Raw genomic sequence first — 27672 nt, forward strand, 5'->3', positions numbered from 1 at the left:
TATTCAATAAAAAGATCTATAACCTTTGATCCTATAGCTTTCTAGACGTCATTGCTGTTTACTGTATATTACAACCACCAGCCAAATATTGTATCATTTCCCCAGATGCCTCAAAACAGCTCTGAACCATGGAGACCTGGACTCTAGACGCAAAGTTATCAGATGTTCAGTGCTGTCAATCATCCTGCATAGGCGGGGCTGGACTCTTACTGTCTTCTCTAGGAGTCCTGTCACTCATTTTTACTGAGACATTCTGCTTCTAATGACTGAACCCCACATAAGCCCCTGTATCCCAGCACTCTGCTTCCCTCCCTCTGTCACACCCTGCGCTCAGGCAGGTTCCCCGTTTTAAGGTGCGGCCTCTATAGGTTAGATTTGACACCTGGGAAATTTATAGAGAGCCATGCATGGAAATGTAGGACCATAGTGCAAAACAATACACAAGCCCCTGTTTACCCTTCCAGGTTGCCTCTAGTTCAGGGATTGGGACCTTTGGCCCTTCAGCTGTTGCAGGACTACAATTACCACAATGCCTGGACTACCAGACAACAATCCCTATCATGCCTGGAAATGCAAATCCAAAACTTTTATTAGCTTTAACTTCCCAGACATGATAGGAATTGTAATCCAGGCATTGTGGTAATTGTAGTCCTGCAACTGCTGAAGGGCCAAGAGTTCCCCATCCCTGGACCAGTCCCAGCTGTGTTTCCGGCTTCTGGTGACATCACTTCCCCTGTAACCTACTGATCTCTGTCATGTTCCTCGTTCCTGTACAATGTCTGCAGTGCAGCCCCCGGGGTATTGTCCGCTACCATTGGGGGGGGGGGGGGGGTCAGCCTGCCATGAAGGGGGGACTTGGTGTTTATTGCTTAGGAAGGTGCTCGGTGTCCCAGTAACCTCCACATGATGCCAGGACACAAGGTCTCCAGCAGAACATTGCCCATCACACTGCCCCCACCATATTGCATCCTGGTGCCATCTCCTGCCCAGGTAAGTGACACACACGGCTATCGATATGATGGAGAACGTGACCCATCACACCAGACACCTTCTTCCATTGCTCCAGGGTCCAGGCATGAGGCCTATGTGATCACTGTAGACCAGCTGGAGGGCCCAGGTTTGACACGTGTGCTGTAGACTTTCAGTGGTGGACAGGGGTCAGCATGGTGGACACTCTGACCAGGCTGCTGTGGTGTCCATCACAGCCATTGGGACCATTTTCAGCAGTTTACAGTAGTTCCTCTGTCGGATGGGGCCACACATCACATATGGTCCTCCTTCCTTGGACACTTTAGGTTGGTACTGACCATCACCTACCAGGGACCCCACAGGACTGACTGCTATGGAGAAGCTCTGACTCAGCTGTCTACAGGCCCAGACAGACACCATCATACATGACGCTCAGTTTGGGTCATCAGGCCAGGACTTGAGACCTCAATATGGCTGAGCAAACCCAACCTCGCCATGGCGCCCGTCAGCCCTATAGCCGACATATATGTAACAGACCGGAATGAGACAAAGGGAGAAGTGCTAAAGTAATAAATGTTTAATCAGTTTTTGTTGTTGCATTTTCTGAACAGCATTCATCTGGCCGAACATCTACATTGTTATATCCTAATGTATAGAAAATGGGAATGTATCAAGTATACGGCATGAAAGTGCAAATAACAAGTCAAGGTTACAGGAATCATTAGAAAAGAACAGAGATTTACAAAAGAAAAAAATCTGAGAAAACTTAAAGATTACTGGATCCAAAGATTATACAAGGGCCCTAAGCAGAGCGCCAGGAGATTACACCGGCGGTGGGTCATGGCCAAGATGGCCGCCACTTAAAGGGGCTCTCACCTTTGTTTGTAAAAGATGGCAGGTAATGTTATATACTACATGTAGCTAAGCAAATCTGCAGTTTAACCCCTTGTGGGAGCTCTACTGTGGCCATTCTGGAGGTTACAATACTGTCTCAGAACTTTTACTAAAAGGAAAGGGGTTGTCCAGGACTAAAAAACTGTAGCTGCTTTCTTCCAGGAACAGGTTGTGTGCAATCCCATTCACTTCAATAGAATTGGAGCTGCAATAGCACACACAACCTGAGGACAAGAGTGGCGCTGTTTATGCAGGGAAGCAGCTGCTTCCCATCTGATCATTCAAGGATCAAGGATTAGAACACGATCAGGCAAGGGAATAGACAGCACGTTTATGTGGACACAGGCGTATTGTGAGGTCGGCTATTGGGAGCCCAGGAGAAGGGCTGATAGCAGCTTAGTATGAATGATTGATGACTACACACCATGCCGCCCCCCTCACCCCACCCAAAGCCATTTGTAAGCATTAAAAAAAAAACAACCCTTAGATATCAAGCAGACTGGTCTTGGAACAAATGTCTTCTTATTCTACATCAGAGAATCACTTTAAAGGAAGGACAACCCTGAATCAGTGACGGGATCGGGTACAGATAGACAAGGCTTTACTGGGACTCAACTGATTTCAAGGTTTTATCATGGAACTTTTTGGACTTTTTGAAACTTTCCTTTCCATAGGAGAACAATGAAGTCAGTAATGCCTGATCCACTGATATTCTACAAGAAGTCCAGAAACGTGAAACTATGGACCACGGCCACAGTCAGAAAGCAGGAGGCCACCACAACCCTGTGGTCCTGCCGCCGTTGGCAATGCGGCTAGGTGCGTGTTTTCAGGCCATGCCGTATCACTTGCACCACAGAAGTAACGAGGGCGAGTATGTGCCCGCCGCACCCCCCCCCCCCCCAATCCTGAGTGAGTGTCGGCCACCATGTCCTTCACCATGTGCCGCTCCTGATCTCCTTTACATGGCAGCAAACACAAATCCAGAATGTTACATAAAGATCAAACAGCAATAACGATGGATTCTAGTGGTTTAGTCATTTTTTTTTTATCAGAAAATAAAATACTTCAAATGAGCAATAATGTCAACAAAGGCAAAGCGGACGACGAGCTGAGCGGCAGCAGCTAAAGGGGGTCTCCATACTAATACTGAGGAGGAGGAGACTGATGGCAGCCTTCAAGTGTCACTGTCGCTACAAAAACCGTTTGATAAGTCCATGTCAAAAGTTTTGATTGGTCCGGACTTGTATCTATCATGAGAACCAGTAGGGTGAAGACTGCGCTGCAGCACATCCTCTCCCTACTGTAAGGAAAACGAAAAAAAAGTTAGGCTGGGTTCACACTACGTTTTTGCAAAAAACGGATTGAAAAATATAGATGCATGTGTGTGCATCCATTTTGATCCGTCTTCTATTGAATTCAATTATTAAAAAAAAAAAAACAGATCAGTTTTTTTTTAGCATACACACAAACGTAGTCTCTCTCCTTTTTGGGTCCGTTAAAAAAAACCAAAAACAAAAACGGATCCGTTCTTATTTATTAATGGAATGCAAAAAAAGCATCAATTTTTTCCAGCAGTTTTTTTTTTTTTTTTGTTGCAAAAACGTAGTGTGAACCCAGCCTTAGACTTATAATGGAGCTCTATAGAACCAGACATTTTTTTTTTTTTTTGTTACTCGGAGCAGAGAGGACGGACAGCACAGTCTTCTTGCATTTTCCCAATCACTCTGGGTTTGAACACTCAGATCCAGAACCATCAAAACTTTTGACCAAGTTTTTTTTTCCTTTTATAATGGCAGGACTGGCTATAGCAGCAGAATTTTTTCTGTGAACAGTCAGGTCTTAAAGGGATTTTCATCACCCAAAAATAGGCAAATAAAAGATTGTGTTTAAAGAGGATGCCTTTAAGTTGCGGATGGGGAACCTTCGGCCCTCCAGCTGTTGCAAAACCACAATTCCCGTCATGCCCGGGGAGCCAAAGCTTTAGCTGTCCAGGCATGATGGTAAATGTAGTTTTGCAACAGCTGGAGGGCCGAAGTTTCCCTATCCCTGCTTTAAGTCAAGTCTGAGCAGGTGTGAAATAGAGGACACAGTCCCCCCCTTAATGCTGTATCAATCATATATTATATATAATTATACCATGTGACTCGGGATGCAGAGTCCCTGTACACACTGTGAGACAGTAGTAGAGGCGGAATAGTTCGTTTTCCCCCTTTCACAAAAATGATCATAAAAACACAAACGGAGTCAAAACGGTGACAAGGGATTAGAAGAAGTGCGGTCACATGACTATTAGCTCCGCCCTCTGCATGAGCAGCCGCCTAACTAACGCACATTGTAGGTTTCTGCTAAATCTCTTAATTTTCACTACAACAGGAATCAGCACATCAAGTACATAGAGTGCAATACGACACACAGCAGCCGCCATGTCTATACAGAGCACTGGGCCCTGCACAGATTTCAGAAGTCAAATCTTTTGCAAACTTCCACGTAGCAGAGCTGAATAAGTCATTTCCCTATGGGACAGACTTGGCACTGCTGTCTCCATAAATCAGTAGTTAAATTATAAGATAAATTTGGCCTTTTTCTTCCAGAAAACAGCGCCACACCTGGTCACTGGCCATGTCTGGTACTGTGGCTTAAAGGGGTAGTTCACAAAAAGAAATTCTTTCAAATCAACTGTTCCCAGCAAGTGTCAGAGATTTGTAATTTACTTCTATTAAAGAATCTTCAGTCTTCGAGTATTTATCAGCTGCTGTATGTCCTGCAGGAAGTGATGTATTCTCTCCAGTTTGACACAGTGCTTTCTGCTGCCACTGGAGACAATACACCACTTCCTGCAGGACATACAGCAGCTGTTAAGCACTGGAAGACTGGAGATTTTTTTAATAGGAGTAAATGACAAATCTCTGGCATTAGTTGATTTGAAAGAAAACATTTTCTAGTGAACAATCCCTTTAACTCCATTGATGGCACACTCCTGTGAATAGTTGTTATGCTGTTTTTGGAAGGCAGCGGCCATGTTATTCTAAGTAATTTTTAACCCTATGAATTTTGGTGATGGGTTCACTTTAATCAAAGGCCATGAATAGTTCAGTTTACAATAGAGATTTAGTACGAGGAGGAGGAGGAGGAGGAGAAAGAAAGGCACAGCAATGTATCTCAATGTCATCCTTACTATCAGCTCATAAGAAATTCTACATCACACACACAGCCTGTATCTCCGTGTCAGTACGGAAGGCGCAGCCCAGTCATTTATATAGAAGTCTAGAAAAATTTACGCTGATTTGTTACTTAGAAAGAAAATATTGGAGATAGAAGTCATCTTGAGGTGTGGGGTTATTCTTTTTTCTAATACTATAGGACTAGAAATAACACAAAGACTTTTTTACAAAAACAGCGCCACCCCTGTCCTCAGGTTATGTGTGTTATTACAATCCAGCTCTAATTCACTTCAATGGACTTGAGCTGCAATACCGCACACAAATTGAGGACAAAGGTGGTGCTGTTTCTGAAAGAAAGCGGCCATGTTTTTCTAAGCCTGGATAACTCCCTTTAAGCCGTATCAATTTCTAAGGTCTGAAATAAAACCCTAAAAAGGGACGATAATAATAAAGGAACACTGCACTACATTCTGCAATCACATATGATTGTCCCTTACAGATTATGTTAAAGGGGAAATCCACCTAAAAGGTATATGTATGTGTCACTGTTTAGCTCAGGCGAAAATCTTTTTCTTTCAAATCAACTGGTTTTAGAAAGTTATACAGATTTGTAATTTACTTTTATTAAAAAAAAATCTCCATTCTTCCAGTACTTATCAGCTGCTGTATGTCCTGCAGGAAGTGATGTATTCTATGCTTTACGTTGTAGTGATCAGACTTACACAAAGGGCCATTCACAATAGCAAAGCTTTACTAAGAACTCCTGAGCCAAGGCGCCTGATCGCTCACTGACTACTATTTCAGCCACGGACTGTAACACGTCCTGCGCTGGTTGCACTTTGAACATACATAGAATTTTTAGGACAAAGCAGATGGGGGATTTATGATCATCAGAGAGTGATATACATTCTATATACCCTGTATAAACCATTCATGGTGGGGTTGTGCAAGATTGGAAAAATGAGATCTGCTTTTTATCCTAGAATTGGCGCCACTGCAAAAGCAGAGTCTGGTATTACAGCTTAGCACCATTCAAATGAATACTTGCACAGTACCAGACACGGCCTATGGGCTGGAGGGGCGCTGTTTTGGGATTATATAAAATAAAATCTATCTATCCCCCCATAAGGACTATGTGTTCCTATAGAAAAACTTCTGCACAAAGACGGACAACTCGAGTTTTTATCTTGGGATGGTTGCGAGGGTGGCGGCCATTTTGAAGCCTGCCATATTGTTCCATGGGTGGAAATCTACGTGCCAAAATCTAGACGCCACAATGGCAGGGACCTACGGAAGTTGGCAGCCAGGGAGTGGACAGTTACCGTTCATTACAACTATTATTATAGTTCAATATGGCAGAGCTTTCTATATTGGGAGGGGGGGGGGGGGGGGGGGGGGGGGGAGGATTTATAAAGTTGTTGCCCATAGCAACCATATATTTATTTTCATGGAAAAAACGAAAGCAGCAATAATTCGTTGCTACCGGCAACGACTGAACATTTCCCTTGCATTAGTTTATGTAGCTCTGGTTGCCCTTGGCAACCAATCACGGTTACGGTTCTGAGGAGGACAGGAAAGTGAAAGCAGCGACGTGATTGGCTCGCTGTGAGTTTATACCGTTATAAACGCAGACAACGTGGACATGTTATCTGTCAGGAGCTTAAAGGGGCTGTCCATAATTTTGCACAGACATCCAGAGTAAGCGACACTCTGATCATTGTCCTCCTTTGCCCACATGGCACTTGCTTTATACAAATTACCGAGTGATGTACTAAAACGGAGTAAAGTTTATAGATGAAGTATTCGTTCACAATTACTCGTCAATATGGAAGCAAATATAAAAACAATGTAAAGCAAATCAGCTGCATATATGAAGAAGCTGACTGAAAATGGTGGATCAGGAAAAAGTCAAGATGGCCGACTAAAATCTGTGAGGTAACTGAAAGAATGGCTATGTTACTGTTAGCAACCAATCACAGGGTAGCTTACATTTTACCACAGCTGAAATGAGAGCTCTGATTGGTTGCTATAGGTTACAGGCTCAGCTTTAAACAAGGCCCTGTATGTTTTAAGTAAAGTTAGTTGAAATAGTCAAATAATTTGAATAAACTTTATAAAAACCGATGGAACACGGGGTTCAATGGTAATTTAGGGGTGCATTCACACAGGCGGATTTAATGTGGGTTATATATGTGAGAACATACACCTAAGCTTGGTTTAGGAGAACCTCAGGGGGACCATGTAACGTGATATAGATGGATCCCTTAAAGCGGCCATATTATAACCACCAGCCAGTAAGAGGCAAACCCCATTACCTTCCTCCCTTCTATTCGGCAGAAATTTTACCCCAGACTAGTACATCAAACCTAGAAGCCTTCTTCAGCCTTTCCTGTGACTTCACTTACTTAACCCTTACATCACTTATATAACCAGTCTATTATTTTTTACCAATTTTAATTCTTTCTATAGATTTTTTTTTTCCTTTTTAAAAATAAAAATGTCAGCAAAATTTAGAAAATCTAACAATAGAACCGAGAAACTCAACTTCCATAATGTTATAACAGAACTGTACCTCTATGAGAGGAGGAACCTGCCGCAGTGTTACCGGGGGGTCAAGCACCATTATCATCCCATTGGTTCCTGATGACATCACTAGTGGGCAAAAATATTTTATATATAAAAAGTAGAACGGTTATTCAGTAAAAACCTTCAGAGGTGAATGATACAGATATTCAGTGGTTACCTTTATGCAATAGAACATATAGAATTCTGGATCACATGGTGTTTACCGCACCGGCCTCATTCACACATCCGTAATGCACTGACCTCTACATAGAAAGATAGTGATCCCTGCCGCAGTCTATACTAGGACCAGCCTGTTTTTGGTTTTTTTTGCGGGACAGATCAAGGCCTCATATTGCATGCCAATGTGTGAACGGGGCCATTGAAATGTATGGGTCCGTAGTGCAGTCCGCCATTGTGGGCATGTGAATGAGGCCTAAGACTATATGATCATAGTGTCATACAGAATACATAAGTCATTGTCTGTGGAGGAGCAAATTTATGACCCCTATTGGAAGTAAACTTTTCGTTAAAGGGGCCGAGCCTATACCATCACTTCAAGGGTAAGTTCTCAAAAGGCAAAAATTTCTGTGACTGTTCCAGCCATCAAAATGGGGATATTTGGGATAAATAGAAAACTTTTTTCTAATCCAATCAACTGTGTGTGAATTTACCTGAAGTGTGGCTTCATAAGCTGAATTTTTTAAATGCTGTTTTTGAGCCTGAAACGGGGGAAAAAGAAAAAAAAAAAAAAAAAATATATATATATATATATATATATATATATATATATATATATATATATATATATATATATATATATAATTTTTTTTTTTTCTTTTTCCCCCGTTTCAGGCTTTCAGGCTCAAAAACAGCAATTTCCCACTATATATTATAATTATATATATATATATATATATATATATATATATATATATATATATATATATATATATATATATATCGTGGGAAATTCCAGTGAACACTAGTTTTTAATATATAATTTTTTTTTATTTTTTTTAATAAAACTCGCCCATTGTTTTAAGGAAATCTTCAGAGAGGAAAGATTTTTATAGATTTTTGATCATATTAATTGGGAAGAAAATGATTCCTTGGAATTAAAATCGCACTATATAGAGAGAAAAGTAATGTAAAAATAATAAAAAAAATACCTAACCAAGGTTACACGTCTGGTTGTGATCACGCACGGCTGGACAGATCCACTTCATATGGATAGGATAACTGTTCATATTTGACGCCATGGTAGCACGCGGTTTCACCGTGTCTCAGACACACAAAACAGGAGGAGTGACATCACCGACGACATTGTGTAGGCTCCAACCACAAACGCAACCTGCACTACATCGAGTCTTCTCATACAACGTCACGTGAGGAGTGAGCGGTACGGATTTCGGCATCACCGGGGGAGGAGGTCTGAGGTACCACCACAATTTTTTTTTTTTTTTTCTAAAAACATAAATTACTTAAAAAAAAAAAAAAAATGTGTTACCAAACTAAGGCTACATCATGACTGTATTTTATTAGAAGATTTCACCCTACGTATTTCTTGAAAAAAAAAAAAAAAAAAGGCAATCAAACTCCATTAAATGCAGAAAAGTTCAAGTCTTGGAAATCCAAAAACGGTGATTATTTCCCCAGCGGTCGGTAACGTCGTCTTCATCTGTTCATGATATCCGGGGGGGTTAACTACTAGACAGTTTGGTTGTGTTCATACCAAATGGACCTGTTCAACCCATTCAGTGGAAGGTTCAGGAGTTCTACTGGAGATATCTTCAGAACTGGTCATACTGCTCGTGATCTCGTTTGTGTGGAGTTCGTCGCTCTGCGACGCTCTTGCGGCCTGAGGTGCCGTCTCCTCAGCAGTCTTTTCGTCTGTTCGCGTTTCGGGGTCTTCGTGAATTAGTGCATCCTGAAAAAGTGCATGCTCCTCGGCCACAGGCTGCTCGCCAGCGATCCCCGGTGGTAGATCGACGTCAGTTTCAGAGTTCATAGAAGGAATAAGGGCAATGCTTTGAGGGTTCATGTCGTGAAACCAAGCCATAATGTTACCCAGAAGGTTTTCACTCATGTTGGGGTCTTGACTTGAAGAATCCAGGTCACTGCTGGATGTTGGGGCATCGGTGAATGAGTGTGAATGCATTCGCTCTGATGTATATGGATCGTTACTGGCGCCCAGTCTGACCATACTCTCACCAAGTTCTAGTAATTCAGAACTACTGAGGGCTGACCTGGGGTTATCAATGCTTAGTGGAGAAGGATCCAGCCTGGTGGGCAAGGATGACCCTATGGCTCCTAAGGACGACTCGTTATTCAGGAACTGTCTTGTTTCTTCGTCCATGTTGAGACCGGATTCTTGCAAAGACAACTGAATGGCCAGAAGGATGTTGGGATCGTCATCGTCTAGTGAGCTCAGTGCCTGGAAAGTAAAGACCCGGTAAGTTTGTAGACCACTAGATGGATGGAGTCAAAGTACGCAAGCGGCAAAGTAAAGAACTGAACTTTATCTTAAGATTGACTGGACTCACCGTAGATGTGCCGTGTCTTCTGCTGCCACGAACTTCCAGAGTATCTGATGAGAAGATGAAGAATACAAAACTTTAAAGACATATACTGTCAGCTTATATGCGACTGATGCAAACGTATATGGAGGTAACTACTCTGTTTGACTCTTCTGGATCAGTATGGCCCCCATAGAGTAGATAGGATTTTGGCGAGGCTGAAACGTACAAGATTGTCATAAGTTCCGCAACAAATGATGGTTCGGGCATGTTAGATTTCTACTGCCTGATCCTTATGTTCTCAGGGAGATAAGTGGCCACCAGAGGATTCTGGCAGTGGTTATCCGACTACAATCGAAATGCATGAACATTTAGGGTCCTATTACACGGAGTGATTTTTACCGATTAACGACTAACGATAAACAATCGCAAACCTGAAATTGTTCACCATATTACACAGTACGATAATCGTTAGATACGATCGTTATAGCAATCGTTACTATGATCATTTATTCCATCTGATCCCAGCAAAACAATGAACAATGTGCAATTACACTGAACTATTAGTGAAAGAATTACAGTATACGATTAGCGAACGATTACCAATAATTTCAGGTTCAGATCTAAATAAACTATCAACGACGTACGAATGACTTTTCGATCGTTGCCTGCAATTACACAGAATGATTATAATTTAAATTCAAACTATATAACGATATTTCACACGATAAACTTCCCGTGTAATAGGGCCCTTAGTTGAGCCATGTGTATGGGATCGGGAGAGATCTTGAAGTGTGTGGCAACCTCTGGCCAAGGGGTCAGATATTTAGATGAAGGACTGTACATTAGAAAAACATGGCCTCTTTCCTCTAAAAACAGTGCCAATTGTGATCAGGTGTGGCGCTATTCCTGAAGAAAGCAGCTACATTTTTCTGATCCTGTAGAACATGCAAAACTACAACTCCCTAACTAATGCCTGGACAGACAAAGCCTTAGTATAGAAACAAGAGGTTGTATGAAAGTTATGGTAACCTGTGATTTTACCGCCATTATTTGCCGGGTGTAGGAGAGAACCTACAGCCTCATTATTAAACATTACCTAGTGTGCTCTCCGCGTGGTCGTCCGGATCAGGAGTGTTGCTCCTCATACTGTGCAAGTCGCGGCGGCGCTGCCTGTGCCTTCTCCGATACTGGAACTCTGCATATTCCTGCACAGAGACGCGTCATTATGTCAGCACGGGCACAATAGGCATCACCTGCATTATTGTTATCATACAACAGCAACATTTGTAACGTTCCATCTTCCAGGATGGAGAGGCTCCAGAGACATGGCTGAAGATGTGTCAGACCAAAAGGATGTTGCTGGGTCATTACAGTTTCATAGATCTTTCTCAAGTCAGAGGGTGTCTCTGTGCCTCAACCCCATTAACATTAAGGGGTGCCAGCAAAAAAATTTTTTTTAAATCAAATGGTGTCAGAAAGTTATACAGATTTGTAAACTACCTCTATTTAAAAATCTCCAGTCTTCCAGTACTTATCAGCTGCTGTATATCCTGCAGGAATTAGGGTATTCTCTCCAATCTGACACAGTGCTCTCTGCTGCCACCTCTGTCCATGTCAGGAACTGTCCAGAGCAGGAGAGGTTTTCTATAGGGGTTTGCTGCTCCTGACATGAACAGAGGGGGCAACAGAGAACACCCTGTCAGGCTAGAGAGAATACACCACTTCCTGCAGGACATACAGCAGCTGATAAGTACTGGAAGACTGGAGAATTTTTTAACAGAAGTAATTTAAAAATCTGTATAACTTTCTGACACCAGTTAATTTAAAAGAAAAAAAAATCTTTTTTTTAACTGTAGTACTCCTTTAATCTATCATTTTGGAGGGATTATTCATTCTGGACAATTCCTATAGATAGTAATAGGCAAAAAGTTAATCACAGGGTGTTCTGCTGCTGAGATCAGAATGGAAATCTGTCAGCAGGTGCTCAATTTCTCTACACTGCCTCCGCAGGAAAAGCGAAGCATTACATGATTACATGAGGATTAGTATTCCACTTCTGATCCCGTCTTACATAATCAAATGTAAAAACATCATGACAAAAAAAAAAAATTCATTTAGAGCAATTAGCAAAAGTGATCACAACAACCATTCCGAAACCACAAAGTGTCTCCACACCTAATAGTTATTATTGGCGCATGAGGAAGTTATTACAGCAACCTGACAACATGACCTCTTACCTCTGGGGATGCAAATCCCAAATACTCCCAGTCCCACGTTCCTCCAGCGAAACTAAGAGACAAAGGCAGCGATAAGCAGAAAGACAATGCACAGATCTTCTGTAACATATAGAGATCTATAGACTCACACTCATCTAGATGAATGGGAGCCACATGGCAGACACTGATTGTGTACGCAGCACTGGAGTTATTACTCATTACCATCATTATATCGGTATTATTATCACTACATCAAGTTCTATGTCATTATGTCTGGACACCATTATGATCTCCCCGGGGGGCCATGTCTCTTGGATGCAGAGCGAGTTATATTTGGAAGGCAGTCACCGCTGGGATGGACTCCTGACTGGCGGCTCTATATATAGAAGCCCCGAGGTGTAATTATTGTGTGCAGCGAGGAGCTTAGCGCTCATGCAGAACCAGACAATGACTAACCCATTAGAATCAGTTACCCAGAGCCTGGAGAAGATCCTGCAGCAGAATAGTGAGTGCAGCTCTGGAGTATAATACAGGATGTAACTCAGGATCAGTAATGTCATGTATGTACACAGTGACCCCACAAGCTGAATAGTGAGTGCAGCTCTGGAGTATAATTCTTTGAGTAGGGTGAATGTGGCTCAGAAACACTTGTTTAGTCTATACAGCAGATATATGAAGAGGAATATGTATTTTCCTTCCCACAAAGTGCATTTTAAAACCTTATGTGTTGCCTTGGGCTTAAGTTCTGTATCCTGGCTGAAGTATACAGCACCCGCTGTCAGTATTGTCAGTAACTAATGCCGTTACCTTCGTCTTGTTGTTTCAGGAGAGTCGGCAGGAGCCACCCCACGGGCCACAGAGGCCAAGAATTCCTGCCGTTTCTGCTGTACGAGACACGCTGCCCGGATGATCTTGTGGCGGGGGGTGCGCAGATAAGGCCGGTTCACCTTCTGGGCCAGATCTTCAGTCACCATTTCAAGGTCCGTCTGCAAAGGACAAATACAATGGAGTTATTAGTTTCAGGCCCTTTTACATGGGACGATCATTAGCAATGACAGTTCCCGGAAACCCTAATTTGTCCAATAATCAGCCTGTGTAAAAGCAACAGCTGGCGTATGGGAAGATGCCCGCTCAGCAGCCAATGTGCGGGAAGATGGCCGCTCAGCAGCTGATTGCATTTGTGCGGCGCTAAAAATGATCACTATTGCCGCTGGTCTCTGTGTAAACATCTCCCTGTGTTCACTGGACCTATTACACAGCCCAATAATAGAGCAGTAAGAGAAGCATGGACATCGCCCTTGCCAAAACACCTGATACCTTACCTCTTCCCACTCCTGGTCTTCTCTCCTTTGCTCCACAGCTTCCCACGGTCTGTGATTGGCTGAGCGGCCTGTCAGCTGACAGGCCGCTCAGACACTGCAGCCACTGGGAAGCTGCGGAGCACAGGGCAGAAGACCGGGAGAGGTAAGGTATCAGGTGTTTGGGCAATCGTTAGCCGTCGGCCGTGCATCGCTATTACACGTAGGGCCAAACCTAATCCAACGATCAGCCGATGATCATTGTCTCTATTAGAATGATTATCGCTCGGTGTAATAGGGTCCTTAGATAACTGAACGTTTTAAAAGACAATGAAGAGAACAGCAGGGGGCACCATAACGACTATAGAACAGCAATATCTGCACACAGAAGAAATTTCTTTAATTATTCCCTTTGAAATCATGTTCTGTTTTGTCTGATCCAAGAGAAACCTGAAAATCCAACTCTAGGGAAACCCTCAAACTTTGTTTTTAATGCAACGCTCCATTGAGGGGAGTCCTGTGACTCCAGCACTAAAGGCAGCGGTGTATAGAAATAAAGAAAACAGACTATATATATATATATATATATATATATATATATATATATATATATATATATAGTCTGTTTTCTTTATTTCTATACACCGCTGCCTTTATATATATATATTATATATATATTACAAAATGTTAAAGTAATCTAAATTTATTGCAATGTATTCACCTGCATTAGCTCAAAAATTTCCTTTTTTGTGCTTTTGGGCTCCAGGAAGAAACCGTAGGGATAAGAACACTTGAGGATGCGCCGGGTCTTGAGCAGCTCATGTACAGCATCTTCAATGAAGGTGGTATCTGGGCAGCCTCCCTCCGCTATAAGGGAAGCAGGACAGATCATTGTACCAGATGAATCTGAGCATTGTCTGATAAAAAATACTGGTATATACTAGTATATAAAGTTTTTTTACTCCCTTTCTTGGATATTTCACGCTCTTCTTCTGTTATAAATGCATACAGTCTGTCTTCAATAGCCCAATCTCCTGCCTGGAATACAGACTTCCTGTTCCTGTTATACATTATAGCTGGGAATTTAGCCAACTATTTACACCCTGACTATAACTCCTCCCAAGATATGGCTGAATTCCTAGCTAGAGTGTACACAGGGACATAGAAACACTATGGTATAAGACAGTGTTCTTCAACCCTATACATCTGACCATATTATGAGACTAAGTTAGGCTACAACATATGGGCACTGCACAGGACAACACTGCAGCCAGCAGGTTCCTGGTACAGCAATCTGCCTCCCAGCCACATACCCAGAGGTCAGGGGTCAGGAGTGGGGATAAAGATACAGACTCTCTATAGATCATGGGTCTCAAACTCAATTTACCCGGGGGCCGCTGGAGGTAGAGTCTGGGTGAGGCTGGGCCGCATCAGGTTTTCCACAAGAAGGGGACTGGGGGGTGACACAGGGGACTGGGGTAGAGAGGGTGACACAGGGGACTGGGGGGAGCTGGGGGGTGACACAGGGGACTGGGGGGAGCAGGGGGGTGACACAGGGGACTGGGGGCGGAGAGGGGTGACACAGGGGACTGGGGGGAGCAGGTGGGTGACAGGGGACTGGGGGGAGGAGAGGGTGACACGGGACTGGGGGGAGGAGAGGGGTGACACAGGGGACTGGGGGGAGCAGGGGGGTGACACAGGGGACTGGGGGTGACACAGGGGACTGAGGGTCTCTGAGAGGGGACTGGGGGGAGCAGGGGTGACACAGGGGACTGGGGGGAGCAGGGGGTGACACAGGGGACTGGGGGTGACAGAGGGGACTGGGGGTCTCTGAGAGGGAACTGGGGGTCTCTGAGAGGGGATTGGGGGTAGCAGGGGGTGACACAGGGGACTGGGGGGAGCAGGGGGTGACACAGGGGACTGGGGGTGACAGAGGGGACTGGGGGTCTCTGAGAGGGGACTGGGGGTCTCTGAGAGGGGACTGGGGGTCTCTGAGAGGGGACTGGGGAGAGCAGGGGGTGACACAGGGGACTGGGGGTGACACAGGGGACTGGGAGTCTCTGAGAGGGGACTGGGGGTGACACAGGGGACTGGGGGGAGCTGGTGGTCACTGAGAGGGGACTGGGGGGAGCTGGGCACACACCCCTCCTCCTCCTCTCACCCCCGGCACCGGCGCTCTCCTCTCAGCCGCACATGCAGCTCCTCGATCTCTGGAGGAGGAGGCCGCGGGGACTGCAGGGTGAGGTGATCGCATCGCTGCAAGTCCTGGGGCTGTAAAGCAGGATTGGGGGTCTGCACTGCTTCCCCTGATCCTGCTGAACAGCCCCAGGACTTGCAGCAATGCGATCACCTTGCAGTCCCCGCGGCCTCCTCCTCCAGAGACCGGGGAGCTGCATGTGCGGCAGGGACGCTAGGGGGGCTAGGCGGCTCTGCTAGGCAGCTGTAGGCCCCTGCACCGCTCAAGCTCACCTGCCCCACACCGCTGCCGCACACCTCCCCTCCCACCACCACCGCCGCTGCCCACCTCTCCCTCGTCTTCGGGAGGCCGGCCGAACAGCTGCAGCCGTCCCTGATGCCGGCCCTCCTCTGCCGCGTCATCAGCTGCTCAGCCGCGATTGGCTGAGCATAAAGTTAAGCTCAGCCAATCGCGGCTGAGCAGCTGATGAGGGCCGCACTTACAGGAAAGCTACCATTGAGGTGGGGGCCGCAAACTAGTGTCCCGAGGGCCGCAGTTGGCCCGTGGGCCGCAAGTTTGAGACCCCTGCTATAGATTATCCCCAGCAGTTCTGTACTTTAAAACATCCTACTGTAATATAATCTAAGTTGAAGCAGAATCAGCGCCTAAAGATACAAATCACAACATAATAAAACAAAAAGTAATTATAGGAAACATCAGATGAGATGGAGCGGTCTGCTGCCAAGTCAGGCTGGTGCCATCTCACTGCCGCAGGCTGCTTGGCGGCTGCCATGTAACTCACAGAAGCATTTCCTAACCACACTAGCTACTCATAGAGAATGCGGATCGCCCGCCAACAACTAATTGTGCCACAGGGCGAAAATGATCACAGGACGCAGGAGAAAGCGGCTTCTACTGGATGAGGGTCTATCCTGGAGACACATGGGCCTGCGTATGAGCTGTGTACACAAAACGATAGGATAACAAGTAGGTTCTATACTATAAAGCTAGTGGCACACAGCAGAGTATAATGTAATGTGTATGTGCCAGTCATCCTATATCTCAGCCACGGCCCCTTACATAACACTGGCACTTACCTTCACTAAGCGCTCGGCTCAGCTGCTCCATCTTTTCTTTGGCCGTTTTTAGAAGACGTTGTTCTAGCTGGAAAAAGAGGAGTTAAAATGGTAATGGTGGCTTGGAGCTATAGGGAGGACAATCATAGGATAGGCTAAATCATAGGAAAATTATATACTGTATGAGCATAGTGCTGGGTATATACTGTATGTTAGATATAGGAGCATTGAGCCGTGCCCTACGCTCCTCTAATGACTTACGACTAACATCCACCTTGATCCGCACCTCTCACTCCCATCTCCAGGACTTCACCCGAGCTGCACCAGTTCTATGGAATACATTACCCAAGACTGTCAGACTCACCACCAATACCCAAAGCTTCAAACGTGCCCTCAAAACACATCTGTTCAAACAGGCTTACCAGGTTCCTTAATTTTTACTCAACCCTCAATCCCCCCCCCCCACACAGACACACAGACACACACACCTCCACCACGCACACACACACACACACACACACACACACACACACACACACACACACACAGCATTTAAGCACTTAGACCTGCGCATGCAGGCATTGGCTGGTGACAGGTTCACCCCCCCTTACCTGCACTGCCTTATTTATAGAGATGGCCGGACCATAAGAACAACGATGCACTTTGCCCCTCTGCTATTTTGTCTTGCACCCTCTCCTGATAGTATGTAAGCTCATGCATGCGAGCAGGGATCTCACTCCTCATGTATGGATAATTATATGTATCTCTGTAATGTCTATTTTTTGTCTATGTATGTACCCCAGAATTGTAAAGTGATGCGGAATCTGTTGGCGCTATATAAATAAAAATAATAATAATAATTATTATTATTATTATTGTGCTGGGTATATACTGTATGTTAGATATATGAGCACAGTGCTGGGTATATACTGTATGTTAGATATATGAGCACAGTGCTGGGTATATACTGTATGTTAGATATAGGAGCACAGTGCTGGGTATATACTGTATGTTAGATATGAGCATAGTGCTGGGTATATACTGTATGTTAGATATGAGCATAGTGCTGGGTATATACTGTATGTTAGATATGAGCATAGTGCTGGGTATATACTGTATGTTAGATATATGAGCATAGTGCTGGGTATATACTGTATGTTAGATATATGAGCATAGTGCTGGGTATATACTGTATATAGGAGCACAGTGCTGGGTATATACTGTATGTTAGATATATGAGCACAGTGCTGGGTATATACTGTATGTTAGATATGAGCACAGTGCTGGGTATATACTGTATGTTAGATATGAGCACAGTGCTGGGTATATACTGTATGTTAGATATGAGCATAGTGCTGGGTATATACTGTATGTTAGATATGAGCACAGTGCTGGGTATAAACTGTATGTTAGATATATGAGCATAGTGCTGGGTATATACTGTATGTTAGATATGAGCACAGTGCTGGGTATATACTGTATGTTAGATATATGAGCACAGTGCTGGGTATATACTGTATGTTACATATGAGCACAGTGCTGGGTATATACTGTATGTTACATATGAGCACAGTGCTGGGTATATACTGTATGTTAGATATATGAGCACAGTGCTGGGTATATACTGTATGTTAGATATATGAGCACAGTGCTGGGTATATACTGTATGTTAGATATATGAGCACAGTGCTGGGTATATACTGTATGTTAGATATGAGCATAGTGCTGGGTATATACTGTATGTTAGATATATGAGCATAGTGCTGGGTATATACTGTATGTTAGATATATGAGCACAGTGCTGGGTATATACATATGTTAGATATATGAGCACAGTGCTGGGTATATACTGTATGTTAGATATATGAGCACAGTGCTGGGTATATACTGTATGTTAGATATATGAGCATAGTGCTGGGTATATACTGTATGTTATATATAGGAGCACTGTGCTGGGTATATACTGTATGTTAGATATGAGCATAGTGCTGGGTATATACTGTATGTTAGATATATGAGCATAGTGCTGGGTATATACTGTATGTTAGATATATGAGCATAGTGCTGGGTATATACTGTATGTTATATATAGGAGCACAGTGCTGGGTATATACATATGTTAGATATATGAGCACAGTGCTGGGTATATACTGTATGTTAGATATATGAGCACAGTGATGGGTATATACTGTATGTTAGATATATGAGCATAGTGCTGGGTATATACTGTATGTTATATATAGGAGCACTGTGCTGGGTATATACTGTATGTTAGATATGAGCATAGTGCTGGGTATATACTGTATGTTAGATATATGAGCATAGTGCTGGGTATATACTGTATGTTAGATATATGAGCATAGTGCTGGGTATATACTGTATGTTAGATATATGAGCATAGTGCTGGGTATATACTGTATGTTAGATATATGAGCATAGTGCTGGGTATATACTGTATATAGGAGCATTGTGCTGGGTATATACTGTATGTTAGATATAGGAGCACTGTGCTGGGTATATACTGTATGTTAGATAGGAGCATAGTGCTGGGTATATACTGTATATAGGAGCATTGTGCTGGGTATATACTGTATGTTAGATATATGAGCACAGTGCTGGGTATATACTGTATGTTATATATAGGAGCACTGTGCTGGGTATATACTGTATGTTAGATATGAGCATAGTGCTGGGTATATACTGTATGTTAGATATATGAGCATAGTGCTGGGTATATACTGTATATAGGAGCATTGTGCTGGGCATATACTGTATGTTAGATATGAGCACAGTGCTGGGTATATACTGTATGTTAGATATATGAGCACAGTGCTGGGTATATACTGTATGTTAGATATGAGCACAGTGCTGGGTATATACTGTATGTTAGATATATGAGCATAGTGCTGGGTATATACTGTATGTTAGATATATGAGCATAGTGCTGGGTATATACTGTATGTTAGATATGAGCACAGTGCTGGGTATATACTGTATGTTAGATATGAGCACAGTGCTGGGTATATACTGTATGTTAGATATGAGCACAGTGCTGGGTATATACTGTATGTTAGATATGAGCACAGTGCTGGGTATATACTGTATGTTAGATATATGAGCATAGTGCTGGGTATATACTGTATGTTAGATATGAGCATAGTGCTGGGTATATACTGTATGTTAGATATATAAGCACAGTGCTGGGTATATACTGTATGTTAGATATATGAGCACAGTGCTGGGTATATACTGTATGTTAGATATATGAGCATAGTGCTGGGTATATACTGTATGTTAGATATATGAGCATAGTGCTGGGTATATACTGTATGTTAGATATGAGCACAGTGCTGGGTATATACTGTATGTTAGATATGAGCACAGTGCTGGGTATATACTGTATGTTAGATATGAGCACAGTGCTGGGTATATACTGTATGTTAGATATGAGCACAGTGCTGGGTATATACTGTATGTTATATATAGGAGCACTGTGCTGGGTATATACTGTATGTTAGATATGAGCATAGTGCTGGGTATATACTGTATGTTAGATATATGAGCATAGTGCTGGGTATATACTGTATGTTAGATATATGAGCATAGTGCTGGGTATATACTGTATGTTAGATATATGAGCATAGTGCTGGGTATATACTGTATGTTAGATATATGAGCATAGTGCTGGGTATATACTGTATATAGGAGCATTGTGCTGGGTATATACTGTATGTTAGATATATGAGCACAGTGCTGGGTATATACTGTATGTTAGATATATGAGCACAGTGCTGGGTATATACTGTATGTTACATATGAGCACAGTGCTGGGTATATACTGTATGTTATATATAGGAGCACTGTGCTGGGTATATACTGTATGTTAGATATATGAGCACAGTGCTGGGTATATACTGTATGTTAGATATATGAGCACAGTGCTGGGTATATACTGTATGTTAGATATATGAGCACAGTGCTGGGTATATACTGTATGTTAGATATATGAGCATAGTGCTGGGTATATACTGTATGTTAGATATGAGCACAGTGCTGGGTATATACTGTATGTTAGATATGAGCACAGTGCTGGGTATATACTGTATGTTAGATATGAGCACAGTGCTGGGTATATACTGTATGTTAGATATATGAGCATAGTGCTGGGTATATACTGTATGTTATATATAGGAGCACTGTGCTGGGTATATACTGTATGTTAGATATGAGCATAGTGCTGGGTATATACTGTATGTTAGATATATGAGCATAGTGCTGGGTATATACTGTATGTTAGATATATGAGCATAGTGCTGGGTATATACTGTATGTTAGATATATGAGCATAGTGCTGGGTATATACTGTATGTTAGATATATGAGCATAGTGCTGGGTATATACTGTATATAGGAGCATTGTGCTGGGTATATACTGTATGTTAGATATATGAGCACAGTGCTGGGTATATACTGTATGTTAGATATATGAGCACAGTGCTGGGTATATACTGTATGTTACATATATAAGCACAGTGCTGGGTATATACATATGTTAGATATATGAGCACAGTGCTGGGTATATACTGTATGTTAGATATATGAGCACAGTGCTGGGTATATACTGTATGTTAGATATATGAGCACAGTGCTGGGTATATACTGTATGTTAGATATATGAGCATAGTGCTGGGTATATACTGTATGTTAGATATATGAGCATAGTGCTGGGTATATACTGTATGTTAGATATGAGCACAGTGCTGGGTATATACTGTATGTTAGATATGAGCACAGTGCTGGGTATATACTGTATGTTAGATATGAGCACAGTGCTGGGTATATACTGTATGTTAGATATGAGCACAGTGCTGGGTATATACTGTATGTTAGATATATGAGCATAGTGCTGGGTATATACTGTATGTTAGATATGAGCATAGTGCTGGGTATATACTGTATGTTAGATATATAAGCACAGTGCTGGGTATATACTGTATGTTAGATATATGAGCACAGTGCTGGGTATATACTGTATGTTAGATATATGAGCATAGTGCTGGGTATATACTGTATGTTAGATATGAGCACAGTGCTGGGTATATACTGTATGTTAGATATGAGCACAGTGCTGGGTATATACTGTATGTTAGATATGAGCACAGTGCTGGGTATATACTGTATGTTAGATATGAGCACAGTGCTGGGTATATACTGTATGTTATATATAGGAGCACTGTGCTGGGTATATACTGTATGTTAGATATGAGCATAGTGCTGGGTATATACTGTATGTTAGATATATGAGCATAGTGCTGGGTATATACTGTATGTTAGATATATGAGCATAGTGCTGGGTATATACTGTATGTTAGATATATGAGCATAGTGCTGGGTATATACTGTATGTTAGATATATGAGCATAGTGCTGGGTATATACTGTATGTTAGATATATGAGCATAGTGCTGGGTATATACTGTATGTTAGATATATGAGCATAGTGCTGGGTATATACTGTATATAGGAGCATTGTGCTGGGTATATACTGTATGTTAGATATATGAGCACAGTGCTGGGTATATACTGTATGTTATATATAGGAGCACTGTGCTGGGTATATACTGTATGTTAGATATATGAGCACAGTGCTGGGTATATACTGTATGTTAGATATATGAGCACAGTGCTGGGTATATACTGTATGTTAGATATATGAGCACAGTGCTGGGTATATACTGTATGTTAGATATATGAGCATAGTGCTGGGTATATACTGTATGTTAGATATGAGCACAGTGCTGGGTATATACTGTATGTTAGATATGAGCACAGTGCTGGGTATATACTGTATGTTAGATATGAGCACAGTGCTGGGTATATACTGTATGTTAGATATATGAGCATAGTGCTGGGTATATACTGTATGTTATATATAGGAGCACTGTGCTGGGTATATACTGTATGTTAGATATGAGCATAGTGCTGGGTATATACTGTATGTTAGATATATGAGCATAGTGCTGGGTATATACTGTATGTTAGATATATGAGCATAGTGCTGGGTATATACTGTATGTTAGATATATGAGCATAGTGCTGGGTATATACTGTATGTTAGATATATGAGCATAGTGCTGGGTATATACTGTATATAGGAGCATTGTGCTGGGTATATACTGTATGTTAGATATATGAGCACAGTGCTGGGTATATACTGTATGTTAGATATATGAGCACAGTGCTGGGTATATACTGTATGTTACATATATAAGCACAGTGCTGGGTATATACATATGTTAGATATATGAGCACAGTGCTGGGTATATACTGTATGTTAGATATATGAGCACAGTGCTGGGTATATACTGTATGTTAGATATATGAGCACAGTGCTGGGTATATACTGTATGTTAGATATATGAGCACAGTGCTGGGTATATACTGTATGTTAGATATATGAGCACAATGCTGGATATATAATGTAAGTTAGATATATAATGAGCATAGTGCTGGGTATATACTGTACGTTACATATTTGAGCATAGTGCTGGATACAGTCTCCATTTCTCACTGGGATTTTTGTTTCTACCCATATAATGCACAGTTACCATCACTATTCCTGAAGGGTCATCTGTTTTATCCCAGCTCTGCTGCATCCACACATTTTATTACTTTATCTGGCTCATGTGACCTTAGCCCAGGGCTGTGGAGTCGGAGTCTGAACTAGTTTTGGCTGGAGTCGGAAAAAATGTACCGACTCAGACTACAGCTCTTAGAACAATTTAAAACTGAGTTTTGACATGAATTTTATAAGTTTCTCTCATCAATATATATTATGAGCAACATTCTAATAGGACACTGGCCCTATTACATAAGGGTGGTCGGGGAATATATCAGTAATAGTACACTGGCCCTATTACATAAGGGTGGTCGGGGAATATATCAGTAATAAGACACTGGCCCTATTAGATAAGGGGGGTCGGGGAATATATCAGTGATAGGACACTGGCCCTATTACATAAGGGTGGTCGAGGAAAAGTTGTCTGTAACAATTTTGTAGTTTTTGTAATTTTGTGTTTCTGAGCTGGAAGAGTCCATTGTGTGTGGGGGGAGATCTGTGCTGGTCTCTTCCTGGATGCTGGATGACTGTATATGAGCAGCAGTGTAATATGGAGATATCCTGTGTAATATAGAGGAGGAGGAGGAGACATAAGTAGTGTAGCAGTAACCTCTGTCCTCAATGTGGTGTTTTTCTTCAATGTTCTATGGCTGCAGCTGTGTGTGTGTGTGCTATGGCTGCAGAAGGCTGTGTGTGTGTGTGTGTGTGGTGTGCGCTATGGCTGCAGCAGCAGGTGTGTATGCTATGGCGTCCCCCCACACCCACAGTGACTTCTCTATATTACTATGTGTGACCCCTCTCTATATTACTATGTGTGACCCCCTCTATATCACTATGTGTGACCCCTCTATATCACTATGTGTGACCCCTCTCTATATCACTATGTGTGACCCCTCCCTATATCACTATGTGTGACCCCTCCCTATATCACTATGTGTGACCCCTCTCTATATCACTATGTGTGACCCCTCTCTATATCACTATGTGTGACCCCTCTCTATATCACTATGTGTGACCCCTCCCTATATCACTATGTGTGACCCCTCCCTATATCACTATGTGTGACCCCTCCCTATATCACTATGTGTGACCCCTCTCTATATCACTATGTGTGACCCCTCTCTATATCACTATGACTGACCTCTGTATTACAGGTATCTGGCATTGTTAGCAGTGTTTCTGTGTGTATGGGCTTGAGCTTGAGATAGGCCCTCCCAGATTAGAGGGCAGAAACGCATTGCTACAAATAAATAACTTTTTGCACTTTATGGTATACCACAGACAGCATTCATTCACTTAGCACCGCGTTCACATTAGATGCAGTATGGCTATAGATTGCCGGTACTGATCACCTGCGGCCTATTGTGAGAGGACAATCTGTCTTCTGCCGGGTCCTGGCAGTGAATTACCTTCTGGTAATTTCTACTCAACAGTTGTTGCGGTCCCTCCAGCGTGCTGCGGTAATTCTCCCTATGCGATAACTAGCGTTGTGCCTACTTGCGTGTACAGTCTACCCTCCTTGGGTGTCTCTACTGCTCACTTAATCTTGTTATCTTGACTATATTGCAACAGGAAGCGCCCTTCTGTTTGTGCTTTGATCTAGTCTAGTTGTGAGTAGTTCAGGACATGGAGGCTGGAGACTGGCTGCATCCACTGCACACACAGGAGAAGCTGCTTCATATCTTTCCTAATTTCCTCAGAAGTCGCTCCAGGATCATGTAGGACATTAGGGAGAAGCTGCTGAGCCAGTGTAATAAATAGCTCCCCTGGTATATGACCGGCCATTTATGAAAGAGTCGGAGTCGGCCCTGATAAAATTCAGGAGTCGGAGCTGCAGCTTACCGACTCCACTGCCCCGCCTCATCCGTCGTCTTTCAATTACATGCGCTCTCTCTTTTTCTAATTTTGAATATATCCCATAATGCATAAGCAGAGTCTCATGTGGTCAGCTAGGGCCGCTGCCATCTCTGCCTCCTGGGAGGACTGTTTAATAATCCTATAAAAGATCTAAATAAGCTTATAAGAAAATAGGTTTGTGCCAAGTAGGTGGGGTTTCTCTGAAAGTGGGCGGGTCTAAGATGCCATCTGGATTTAACAACACAATATGCCGGCACACAGATGTACATTTTAGATTTAGAGCTGAAATCTACAAAATTCACAGACATGGGACCTAAATGTGACCGGGTAAGCTGTGCCTGCAGGCTCCAGAGATGGAAATCCAGTCCAGTACCTGGTAGCTGTGTTCATGGTTCTTAAATCTTGTATAATAGTGCATAAATCTGTCCAGTTCCTGGAATCTTTTGTGTTTTTTTTCCGCCTAAAATAAAAAAAAAATAAAAAATAAAAAAAAGCATAAGATAATGTTTCATAACATCATAACATAACAGATGCTGTGGAGACATCCAGCCATACATATGTATCCTCATCCCAGCTGAGTGTGCATGTGTTCTCCATGGGAACAAGGCCATAAGCCACTGCCAGACTCCACTAGTGGCAGCGTGGTGCAGATACATGATATTATTTAGGTACACTGTCCCTTTAATACTAGCTGATCTTTGGATGACGGCGCTGCTTGTGTTGTGTACGGCATGAGCTCTGCAAAATATCCCTTCCTGGCATCATTGTTTTTCCTCATTCTTTCATGAAGCGGCTCCATCTCCATGGCGTCCCTGCACGCTCAGCTCCTCTACAGCTCTCATTATACGTTTGGCAATAGCAGAAATATATAAAGAGCTTGTGTGTCTGGCGGAGCGCTGCGGATAATAAACCTGCGAGCGTAATACCAGATTACTAGTCCTGACTCTGCGACGGAACGTGAACACGCGGAGAGGGCAAAGCAGCCGTGCGTGTAATGACTACTGTGCCGCCATCGCTATTGGCCCCAAACCTTAAAAGGAATATGTAAATCAGAAAATTACTTATTTTATAAATAATGTTTTTATGATAAACAGATTTTTAAAGAATTTTTGGTGACATTTTTTCTAATTTCCTATTTCTCTCTCTATATTATAAAATAATCCTGAGATCTTGCAGTTCTCATTCTCACCACTGGGGCTAAGCTGAGACTTCCTGTTGTGTCTGTGGTGATAAGAGGAGGCTGCAGTAAAGTGATCTGTACAGCATTGCAGCGTCATGTGACACCAGTAGATAGAGGAGACAATAGCAGCTCCCTGTGGAATGACCTCTTCACAGGTCACAGAGCGCGCTCAGTAATGTCTCACATTCAGAGTCTGTCTATTGTTGTCTATGTCCATGAGGCTTGCTGTAAAGCATGTCACTACTTGAACTACTTGAACCCCATAACAATGTACAAAAAGTGAAATAAAAAATAAAAAAAAAGGGGTAAGAAAATAGAAACAGCTTAGAATAAAGGAACAAGTTTTAGTATCTGACTCTAATCAGTAAAATAATAATAATAACAAAAATAATAATAATATTTATTTGTATAGCGCCAACAGATTCCGCAGTGCTTAAAAGTTAGGCGACACATTCCCTTTAAGTGAAGCAGCTTCTGATATTGAAGCTAAACGAGCAGAAAAAAAAATTACAAATTGTCTGGATAACGGCTGAAAACCTGGGAAATGCTGTACAATAAAAATTAGGAGGGGTTCTGTATCAAGACAACAACTCCCATCATGCCCAGACAGCCACAGCACAGTAGTTTAACAGCTGGAGGGCCACAGGTTTCCCATTCCTGGCCTAGATGCTGTGGTCACTACTATGTCTGATCCTGCTGAGCATTGGCTGTAATATTCATCCGGCACCAACCCAATATACAGTAAATTCAGCTACACCACAGGGGGTGAAGGTGTCCTGTGACAGAACAGCGCCCCCCAGAGGTGATACAAACTGTGCAGGACCATTCCTCTCACATACAAGGTGCAGGACTCACCTCCACCGTCATCTCTTTAGACTGCTCCTCCACCTGGTTTATGACCTCGTATCGCGTGCAGCGGTAATATCCCCCTGTGGACGAGCTGTGTTTCTTCCACTCCTCCAGACAGATCCAGCAGAAGTCGTATTTACACTGGAGGAAAAAAAAAAAAAGGACTTCAATCTTCCTGGCTGTGTTTTATACCTTTTATGCTTTTTGTCTAACACCATGAGAAGCTGCTAAAACCACAGTACAGCTGGCTGCACATCGATGGAATATCGGAGGGGGCACCTGAGGACAGTCACAC

General features: G+C 42.7%; 1 protein-coding gene across 2 annotated transcripts in view; it reads right to left on the bottom strand.

Annotated features, from left to right (window-relative positions):
- Nucleotides 1-9158: 9158 nt before the first annotated feature.
- Nucleotides 9159-27672, bottom strand: part of ANKIB1 (ankyrin repeat and IBR domain containing 1) — a 64236-nt gene continuing 45722 nt past the window's right edge. For both annotated transcript variants that reach the window (XM_069959442.1, XM_069959443.1), the window contains exons 12-20: nucleotides 27384-27518; nucleotides 25722-25808; nucleotides 16896-16962; nucleotides 14344-14489; nucleotides 13132-13310; nucleotides 12346-12397; nucleotides 11205-11313; nucleotides 10133-10176; nucleotides 9159-10023 (exon numbers count right to left, since the gene is read on the bottom strand). In XM_069959442.1, the coding sequence (XP_069815543.1) occupies nucleotides 9316-10023; nucleotides 10133-10176; nucleotides 11205-11313; nucleotides 12346-12397; nucleotides 13132-13310; nucleotides 14344-14489; nucleotides 16896-16962; nucleotides 25722-25808; nucleotides 27384-27518 (1527 nt within the window). In that variant the 3' untranslated portion in view covers nucleotides 9159-9315. The remainder of the gene's footprint in view (nucleotides 10024-10132; nucleotides 10177-11204; nucleotides 11314-12345; nucleotides 12398-13131; nucleotides 13311-14343; nucleotides 14490-16895; nucleotides 16963-25721; nucleotides 25809-27383; nucleotides 27519-27672) is intronic.

Source organism: Dendropsophus ebraccatus, chromosome 2 (genome assembly GCF_027789765.1).
Source record: "Dendropsophus ebraccatus isolate aDenEbr1 chromosome 2, aDenEbr1.pat, whole genome shotgun sequence".
In the NCBI taxonomy this organism is placed as follows: domain Eukaryota; kingdom Metazoa; phylum Chordata; class Amphibia; order Anura; family Hylidae; genus Dendropsophus; species Dendropsophus ebraccatus.